This window comes from Nestor notabilis, unplaced genomic scaffold (genome assembly GCF_000696875.1).
Source record: "Nestor notabilis isolate BGI_N333 unplaced genomic scaffold, ASM69687v1 scaffold4096, whole genome shotgun sequence".
In the NCBI taxonomy this organism is placed as follows: Eukaryota; Metazoa; Chordata; class Aves; order Psittaciformes; family Psittacidae; genus Nestor; species Nestor notabilis.
In genome coordinates this window covers 308,340-318,539 of record NW_009931350.1, presented here as the reverse complement: position 1 = coordinate 318,539, position 10,200 = coordinate 308,340, and the positions used below count along the sequence as shown (strand labels likewise).

Sequence of the window (10,200 nt, the reverse complement as noted above, 5' to 3'; positions counted from 1 at the left end):
CCTGCTGATTCCTAAACTTGAAAAGCTCTATGATATTCTTTCTTTGGAATAAGGGAGCTAAACCAAATCCCACGTGTAAGCTCCCTAAAGGAACTTATGAGAAGAGGGAGCATCCCAATGTTACTCTCCAACACTAAGCATAAGGTCACATGTAATTTAGAAAGCTCATGCTCATTTCTTCATTTTCTTTGCTATCAGGACATTTTTCTGTCACTAATCTGGGTGTCACCATGCAGTGTCACTTTTCTCTGCATTTTTGTCTTTCTGCCAACTTCTTTTTCTCCTTTTAGACTTGTGCAGTGTGTGCTCAATGTCTAGCATAATGAAGCACACAGAAATCTCTCTATAGCAACAAACACACAGACCCTGCGCTACCAGAATTATAGAACGGTTTGGGTGGGAAGGGACATTAAAGCTCATCTAGTTCCAACCCTCCTGCCACAGGCAGGGACATTTTCCACTAGACCAGGTTGCTCAAAGACCCATCCAACCTGGCCTTGACACTTACAGTTTCTCAACCTTCAGTTAGTCAGCTACATGTTGCAACCTCACTTGAAGCTTCTCCTGAGCCTGGGACATCAGCCACCACACACCAATGCCTTCACCCACTCTCTTCCCTTGCCTCCCCTCCTGTGGACTCTTCAGCATCTTCTCCCTCACTCCCAGTCTAAGGGTGGCTATTATGCAGCACAATTATTTTGGGAAGTAAATAGGAAATACGGGCAGTCAGGCACAAGGCAAACTAAAAATGATATGTTGAAACTGGACAGTTCCCCATTTTATTAGAAACCTTCACAAACACTGGGGAAGGCAACTGAGATTGAGAGAGTCTTGACTAGGAACAAAATATCTGAAACACATTTGATCAAGAACTAAAAAGACTGAAAAAAGGCAAAAGAGGAAGAACAGCATCACATCCCCTGAGTCTTCCCAGTGTTACAAAGAGGAGCCTGCTTTCTTTAAACCGTTCCTTGAACAGATGGAGGCTGGCAGGAAAATCTACCGCTGCAGAGCAGCACCGCAGCCTACCTGTGTAAACCACTTTGCGCCTGACGGTCAGGTTGACATGACCTTGTTTGGCTGCCTGTTGCATAAGCTGGACGACAAGCTGGTGTGATTTCCCGACAACAGGCGTCCCATCCACACAGATCAGTTCATCACCTGATCTCAGGCGGCCGTCGGCATCAGCAGCACCCAGCGGTACAATGTGACCGATGTAAATCTGTTGATGAATTAGCACAAATAGGAGAAAGGAAAGAGAGAGAGAAATACTTGATAAATGGGAACTAGCTCAACAGTCAGCTGGAAGCAAAGGGCACTGGTAGTTCAACCCAATTTAGCAGGGACAAGAAACTATTGACAAATGTCTACAAGTCAGGAAAGTTGCTCCTGTGAAAGCAGCTCCACATGAATATAGTCACATTGTGAAATACTAACAAATTGACATCTTTTTTCTTTAGGTGGTCTCTTCACCGTAATGACAGATAGCCTCTGGAAACGTTTTCACCCAGACAGTGACCAGAAAGGAAGATTGTTAAAAGCACTGAAGGTCTTGTCAGGAAAGCAGAGATTGAGTTATCCTTTCAGTTGCCTCTAGGGTTTACAAGCACCGCACCACTCGCCTGTCTGCCAGCTCAGACTTGGTTTATCTTCAGTGCGTTCTGTGGAGTTACTCTAACATAAGAGGAATTCACAGTATCTCTTCCCATAAATGAGCAAAATAATTTTGGCAGGGAAGTATGTGGAAATTTATGCTGCCACTATCTAGCTTTGACCTGCGCAGCACAAGAAAGCCTGACACCTTCCACAGGTACTGGATTTATGGTAAAGAAGTTAAGCGAATCCAAGGAGGGAATTGAGCAAATAGAAAATGTGACACACTAAGATTAAATACTTGCAAACCTGACCAGGACATCCTTTCCTCAGTGTCCAGGCAATTTCAGACCTATGTGTTTTCATTTGGGCTATAACAAAAACAGGGAATAGCATGGGAAGCCTGCCATTTCAGCTATGGGAGCTTTGGTTTGGTTTTTGGAGGTAGAGTACGGAGGAAATGTAGGATGCAAATGCATTACCCACTAGACATTTGAACAGAGATACTACAGCACAGTTCTGCATATCTGTACATGCTACTGCCGTGATTCTGGAAGATATCATGAGTAAAAACATGACTACTTCTAGATATACTCACAGGCTCTCCAGGCTCATTTCCACCTAGAATCCTAAATCCAAACCCGGTTTCCTTTCTCCATAGAAAGATATCCTGCTCTTGGTAATCTGGAACTGAAGGGAAAGAAGGAAAACTGTAGTTTTTAATCAAAACCACACACCTTTATACCCAAATCAGGACTATTCTGATGTACATGTAGAGGTATCTGCTGCCCAATTTTACTTTTGGTGACATAATTAAGGATTATTATTATTATTATTTAAATCACTACTAAAAATTATGTAGTGGTTTCTACTTTCTAGGTATCTAATTGTGACTTGCCATTTGTTTATCACTGCAGTATTTCCTTCCATTAATATTAGCATCGTTATCCACTGCAAGAGCCTCTTCCAAATCTTCAATAAGTAAATGTGTACAACAGAGAATTACTCTGCCAGAAACAATACAGCTGCCTCTTCTTTCACGGGAGACAAAAAAGCCACTTGTTGTGACTTTTACTGTTTAATTAACTTTCACAAGCATAGTTTGCTATCTGTCTACTGACACTGCTTTAAATAACTATGGGACAGATCTCCAGTTGGTGTGAAACAAAAGGGCTCCTCTGAAAACAGCGTAGCTTTCCTGACTCTCATCCATGCGTGTACAGGCTCTGTAAAACCACAGTACAGATAAAACCAGCTGGAAACACAAAAAAGCCCAACCTTACCTACTCATCAGTATGGAACACCAGCAAGGTTTTTACAATGAATATTACATACAGTGAAGTACTAACCTTGAAGTGCGGTTGAACAGTAATGTTTTATATTAGCTTACTCATGCTTGCTTTCATCCCTTCTTTAAAAATGCAAAATTAATTGCTAACATTAAATCATATCAGAAGACAACGTCAGGTTCACTTAACATTTATTGGTTAGGATCTGTAACATTGACTAATTTTGTAAGGATCCCCTCCCAACATTTATAATTAACGATAAAAAAAGCTGTTCCTTTACAAGCCAGCTGCCTGTATTTTTAGTAAAGAAACCAAAAGTAGGAACGTAATTTAAATAAATGCAAACTCAGATATGGGATGCAACATGTTTAATGAAACATCACCTAGTTTTCTGTATCCATGAGACAATTTACTGGTTGTTTTCCACTGACATCAGTAAGCATCAGACGGGGCCCTAACTGAATTTTACACTGCCGGTGCCTGTTGTGCAAAGGTTTGGGTCTAGTCATCTGTGACTTTTGAGTGCTGAGATTTTGGTTAGCATTGATGTGTTCTCTTCAATGACTCAACAGGTTTAAACTATAGTATGAAAAATACTAAAAATTAAAAGAACAGATGAGTGCTAAGGCACATTTCCATTCAAACTGGGTTTATATGTATTTTCACATTGCATTCATAAATTAAGCTAGACCCATGCACATTACTTTACTAAACTAAAGGTTAATTTTTGTCCAGCTATAAGTACAGAACAATTGGGTGATGAACATGCTGGAAGCCTGCGTGGTTCATCTGTTCAGGCGAGCTGGCTGAAGGCAGATCAACACCATACAGACATGCAGCACAACAGCAGAACTTAGACAACGAATTAATTGGTGTTTGTCACTGCCTTCAGTGAGGGGGGGCGTGAAGAGCACACACATTCGATGCATCTATCTAGCACTTTGCAGGCTTTTTTTGGCAAAGGCTGGCCCCAACCAATTAATAGTGTGCATTGGATCTGTCAGAGGTAAAATAGCTTCTTCAGAGAGCTTCAGCGTGGGCCCGTTTCCTCGGCATCTCTCAACACCTTCCCATTTGTCAACTCTCCAGTCTCACTGAACGATGCCTTATGTTCCTGGTTTGGGTACCAGCTAGCCAATTAACAGCCACTGGAGGGAATGGCAAGCCGAGGTGTAACAGCGGTGTCAAACCAAAGCAGCAAAAACAAGACAAATCTATACCCAAAGAAGTGAGTTCATTCATGTAATGCTCCTTCCGCTGGAAGGACTACAGAGAGGTGAAACACAGATACAACAAACACACAGACAACACACATTTACAAAGAGTGAGTACGACCTGAACAAAACTCCTTTTACCACCTTTTGTGCCAGCTCTGCAGTATGGTGATTGGCTGGCACAGCTCAGAAAACCCCATCCACCTCCATGTACTTATAGCTGAGGTGGGACCCCGAGGCTCTCTACGCTGGAGAATTACTTTAAGTTCTCCATTATTTGGTAATGCTTCAGAGGAGCCATATTTGTTACTTAAAGGGAAAATTTCATGGTCGTGCTGAAACTTTATTGACAGCGAATGAAAAAATGCCTTCCAGGAGTCATTCATTGCATCTTCACACCTTGATCTGATCTCAAGTATGTCTGACTCTCATGTACGTAGCCCAGATAGGTAAAACTCATCAGTCTGCTCACCCTGCATCAAACTGGACCATTTGAAAAGCATCACAAAAGCGGTAAGAGGAGTTCTTCTGTGGCCATGAGGAGGAATGGAAGGAGAGGCGAGTGCCACAGCCCCCTTGGGAAAACTCATGGACAAAACAGGAACATGATAACCCCCCCACCGCCGCCTACGAAATCCGCTGCTAGCCAGGACACAGTAAAACAAGTACTTTGCACCTTTGTGGCTAACCTTGGCGTACGGCCCTGCCAGACTCCCTTGGTGATGAAGAGCCCCCCGCCACAGAGCAGCAATGACACCAGAACAAGACATCACAAGACACAGATAGATTCTCGGCACAGTCTTACATTCTCCAAAACTCGTGGAATTGATTTCTCTCTCTCTCTCACCCTTGCTCAGTCCAGTTGCAGGAGAAGGTGACATAGCTGTAATATTAATTTTACAGTTTTGCAAAGCTTAATGTATCTGCTTTCTTGTTAGTTCATTCAATTCATTTTGACTGTATGGATCATGTTAGGCTTTCATGCATCAATTGCTAAGGTTATAGCTACTAAGGATTAAGACATACTAATTTTCACATCTATTTGCAAATGCCTATGTGCATGTGGATATACAATACACACACACAGGAATTTATACATTAATGCACGTGCATGCGGGTATATCTGAAAACCCCTTTTTTCTCCTCAGAGGAAGAGAACACCTTAAAATACTTTTCTACAAAAGAAAATCTTCACCATCGTGACACAGTTTTCCAATTGAAATTTTTTCCTAATGTTTAAAGAAATTCTAAATACATGGTGATGAACAATGAACACAGTGGTTAATTAGAGGTCATTTTAATCAAACTTTCCTATACAAACTTTAACAATTATCTTACATGTTATATTAAAAAAGAAATTCTGCCCAGTGCAACATCAATTTCAACACAAGATGGATTCAAAAATAACCAGTATGAGTTTGCTTTAGTCCTGAGCTCACTTGAGGCAGCAGCACTTTCAATGACTCACAGCTTGGCAAAGTATAAATGTTTTAAGGCCCAGACTCAGCAAAGTATATAAGGACAAATCTGAAATTAGGAGTGAGAAGTCTCACTGAAGCTGACGGAGAGTTTCAGTGTTGAAAAGTCCTGTGATTTATCCATAAACCTCATGAGATTCTGCATTTGTAGAAAAGCCATTTTCTAAACTATCTCACTGCTGAAGAATTCAATTTTTTTCCCATCTTTTCCTTCTAATCACCCATTCTGGTGGCATGGAAAGCTTTCAGAAGATGGCTTCACCACGCTCTTGACAAGGCAACTAAATTCTGCCGCTGAGGTTGGGAAGGCACAATGCCTCGGCTGAGCCATGGACCAGTCTGCCCATGACCAGCTCCACAGCAGCTCTGCAGCTCATGGAACATGCTGCAAGTCCTGTGGCCCTTTTTAACAAGACATCCTCCAAGGGCATGGACACATCTGTGTGCCCAAGTATATGACCATAACTGTTTGTCTCCTATTAATACAACAAAAGGACATAACCCTACCAAGGGGCTTTTACTATCATTTTTAAAGTCAGCCTGATCAGAAGGCAGATGCAGTTTCCTGGGAGTATTTTTCTCTTCTGTTTTCGGGAGAAAGCATCTAATGTTTGGTATCATTGTGCAAATATTTTTAATTCTGTGGAGTTGCTGGTGAGTGAGTGCTACACACTGGGGTCAAGACTTGTTTGTATTATTTTAATTAGATCTGAGGAGAGAAAATCCTACCAAATAAATTATGTGCCTGAAAATAAAATTCAAATATCAATGATAACTTAGAATATTTTAAAAGCTTTAAAAATTATCTATCATGTTCTGCTTTACTTTTAATTAAATGCTTAAGCCCTTCAAAGGGATTCATTAACACATCTGCAATTCAGATTAATTCATTTTGTTACTGCTGTTTTGACAGATGGCCATATGTAGGATACGGTATTTTGCAAAGCAATCAGGCCACATGAGAAAAATTTGACAACAGATTGCATTAATCTTTAAGGAAGTGTAATAATACATTGAAAAATAAAAAGCACATTATAAAATATATTTTCAATAAAACAGTGTGAGATTTCAGAATTGTGGTTCTCAGCTAAACTATTCAATTGCTGTTTCTCTCATTGAGTGCTCCTTGTGTTTGTCATTCCTGGCTCTTAGAACAGCTTCTGGTTTTAAACCTTAAGGGTTTGTCATTCTCTCTGGTTCATGTACACATCTCCCACCAGCAGCAATGACTTACTCATAAAGAGGAGCTCAGGCAGCTAAAACTTAGCACCAGCAAAGAGTGCATGTGTTATCGCCACCAGATGATCTGTTTTCAGATTTACTTAACACAAAGCCGGCTATTCTCAAAAGTCTTAATCCAGCAAAGAACTGCGACTCTGGGCCAGATTGCAGCAGAGCATTTGAGCTCAGCCTTAGCCTTAAAGCACCCAAGTCCTTTTGGGTTTACAGCTTGAAAATCAGCTGCTTTGGACAGGAGCCCAAGCACTCAGCACCTTGCTGGCTTGATCCCCTCACCCAGGGGACCTGCATGTGAAGGAACTTTAGCCTGCATTTGTCAGATAATGCTGCAGTTCTCATGTGCTGCCACTCAACCGGAGTCCAGACACAGTTATGGAGCCATTGCTTGGCTCTGCATTATTAATTCTAGCTTAGCTTTTCTTCTATTTTTTCACTCTTCCCCTGAACAGGCAATGTCTGTGGCTCTCCTCCACAGAATGGGAATACTTCCCATTAGGATGCATTTGGCAAATAAAAAGTACATGCTTGTAGAAAATTATGGGTAATTTGGTGCTTTTGAACCAAATTCAACTCTACCAATCGCTTCAGTGAGACAAGTCACCTAAGTCAAATACAGTCTATTTTTATGAAGTACTGATTCAAAGAATACTCAAAGAAAGGAAGAATGTATTTTAGAAGTCTAAAAAATTAAAATGTTGCCTGTGCTTTCCATATCTACATTATTATTATTAATGTTAATTAATTATATTAATTGAAGGCAATAGGTGCTCATTATAGATTCAGTACCTCTTATAAACATCCTGCAGATGATGTGTTCATATATTGAATAAAACCTCTTTATAATATTATTTTTAGATGAAAAAAAAAAAGCTGTCTGGGCTGGGGCTAATGAATTCATCTCCTTGTGTCAATTGAACTTGAAAAATTGCAGTCTGTTCTCTTTATACTCAACAATTTCACAAAAAAGTGGAACAAAATAAAACACTTAAGATGATCTAATGCTCTAAAATTCTGTCTTTTTTTGTGACTCCATCATATATTTCGACACAAAGGGTTCTTGCTGGTTTTCATTCCACTTGGGGATTCAAAACCCTGTCTCTCATAAGAATGTTTTATAATCCTTTTCAGTTTTAAATTGAAGGCCATAAATCAATGGAGAGCAAGCCCTGGACTGGGCAGCAGGGAGAGCTGGGAGACCTGAGCTGGGGCTCCTCAGGCAGCGGGGGCTTCTAGGACCCACCAAAAGCCCCAGCTACTGGATGCATCAACCACTTTCAGTACTGGCACGAGGGTGACATCCTCCTGCTGTACCTTAGATATTCTTTTAGTTATGCTCACACAGATCTAAAAGCTGTGGAGGTCATGGGAGAGGAGATGCTAACTTCAGTCCCAGAGCCAAAAGGAATGGGTGCTCAAGTAAAGAAGAAAGCAACGGTATGACTGTATCACCCCAGCTAAAGAAGGCACTGGAGTTCAACTGAACTGCACCTGGGTGAAAACATGAAGAACAGCACATGTGGAGCAGACAGACAATGGAACTGGTTTTTCCCATCCCACAGCCTCTGGTGCTCCGTGTCAGCACAGCTCCCTACACCTGGTCTGAAAGCCACACAGATGATGCTTGGGCAAGTCTCAATGGGGTCATTATGTTCGCAACAGAGCAGCCACCAATTGCCCAGTTTTCATGCAGACCAAACACAGGGAAAGAAACACGGTGGCTCACACCAAGTTCCCAGGGCAGAAGAGGTGCCAGATTTCAGCTGTGATTCAGTCTCCATTTATGAGACTGGTGAGAGGGATGAAAGATGACAAAGGAGAAGCTGACCACTGACCTCTAAATAAAACCACCAGTCATGCTTCATGATCAGACTGTGGCAGGAGACAATCAGTGCAATGGCCTTTTTCACTTAAACTAGATCTTTCCTGGTTTTCTTCACCTTTCATTAGGCACAGCAAAACCATGTCACTGGGTAAGAGTTCAGGTTAATCCCCAGGAAATGTGTTTCACTCCAGCTTAAGGATCAGAAATTCATAGGCACTTGGACACTTCTAGTGGCACATACTTAACAAGGAGACATGGCCATACCACACCTCTGCCATACTCCAAAACCCCTCTGTCTGCAAAACCAAGAAATCTCAGAAAACACCTTCCTGGCAAGGAAATGGCAATGGGACAAGAAGGTGATAGAAAAGCACTGATGTTCCAACAGGTGTCACCTGGTAGAACAGGCAGGAGATAAGAACTGAAGTAATAGAGAGGATCAATCCCAGAGGTACTGGATCATGGAAAGGTGAGACAGGGAAGTTGAAGAGGCATAGCAGATCCCAGTGTAGCAAAAGGCCCAAGCAGAGAGGCACAGGGAGAGATGGGGTGTGCGAAACCAGCAAGTCAAGAGACAACAAAAAGACTTCTGGAAGGGCTCTAGTCACAGACAAGGATAAAACTCTACAAGATACCTGCAGCCATCGAGGAAAGAGGGAGGATTTAGCACACGGTGTTGGATGTGGACACAGAAGGGCAACCGCCTGCCTGTGAGCTTCAAGATTTTTCCTGCTTAGCCTCAGGTTTATCAGGAAAGACAGGCAGGAGTTAAGGCTGCTAAGCTGATACTAATGACTAATTAGTATGAGTTAAACAGCTAATTAGAAATTAGCCAAGGAGCTGCAGGGGGTCAGAGGCAATGCCAGCACAGTGCCTATGGGAACCATGTGAGCTGCGTAGCAGTAACACTGGTGCCACGGGACAGCCTCAGCCTTGTCCACCTGGGCAGGAGGAGAAGGAGCTTTGTCCACAGCTCTGCAGGGCTGAAGTGTCACCATCTTTCAGCTCTTGCCCCTTTTTCCTATGCAGGTGAAACTTCCGTCACTGCACTTCTCTGCAGATCAGCACAACTTGGCCCAAGAGCCACAGGATCAGTACACCTAATCCCTAGGAAGGGAAGGGAAGCAGCACACAGAAGCTGAGACACCTACAAACTGCACTGTTGAGACATTCAATCCAAAGAGATGCATCTTCAGCCAAGAAACTGTGATTCATGATTTGATTTTTTCCAGGACATAAGATTACAGAGTGATTCATTTGGTCAGAAAAAAACCCAACCCTACCATTTTTCATGCTGGGGTAATGTTCATTTCATACTGGTTTTACCAATTGCCAGTTAGCACAATGGAGTCACTCTCCAGGTGATTCTTACGGCACCAAGACTTTGAAGCTCCCTTTCTGTAACTAAAGTAACTATTCCTTTTGAAAATGAACCTAATACTCTCTTTCTTTAAGAGGCTTCTACAGATTTGATCATCTTCAGCAATGCAATTAAAGCAAAGCCAGTGTGTTTATTTTGTTTGCAGAGAAGAAACTGATTGAAAACATATTTATAATCCTGGATC

At 41.9% G+C, this 10,200-nt stretch overlaps 1 protein-coding gene across 1 annotated transcript in view; it reads right to left on the bottom strand.

Annotated features, from left to right (window-relative positions):
• The window catches only part of MAGI1 (membrane associated guanylate kinase, WW and PDZ domain containing 1), a gene marked incomplete at its 3' end in the record, with an annotated part of 336,541 nt that overhangs the window by 18,008 nt on the left and 308,333 nt on the right, over positions 1-10,200 (bottom strand). Inside the window, 3 exon segments of the mRNA XM_010015843.1 lie at positions 1,030-1,222; positions 2,192-2,283; positions 4,896-4,979. Coding sequence (XP_010014145.1) covers positions 1,030-1,222; positions 2,192-2,283; positions 4,896-4,979 — 369 coding nt within the window.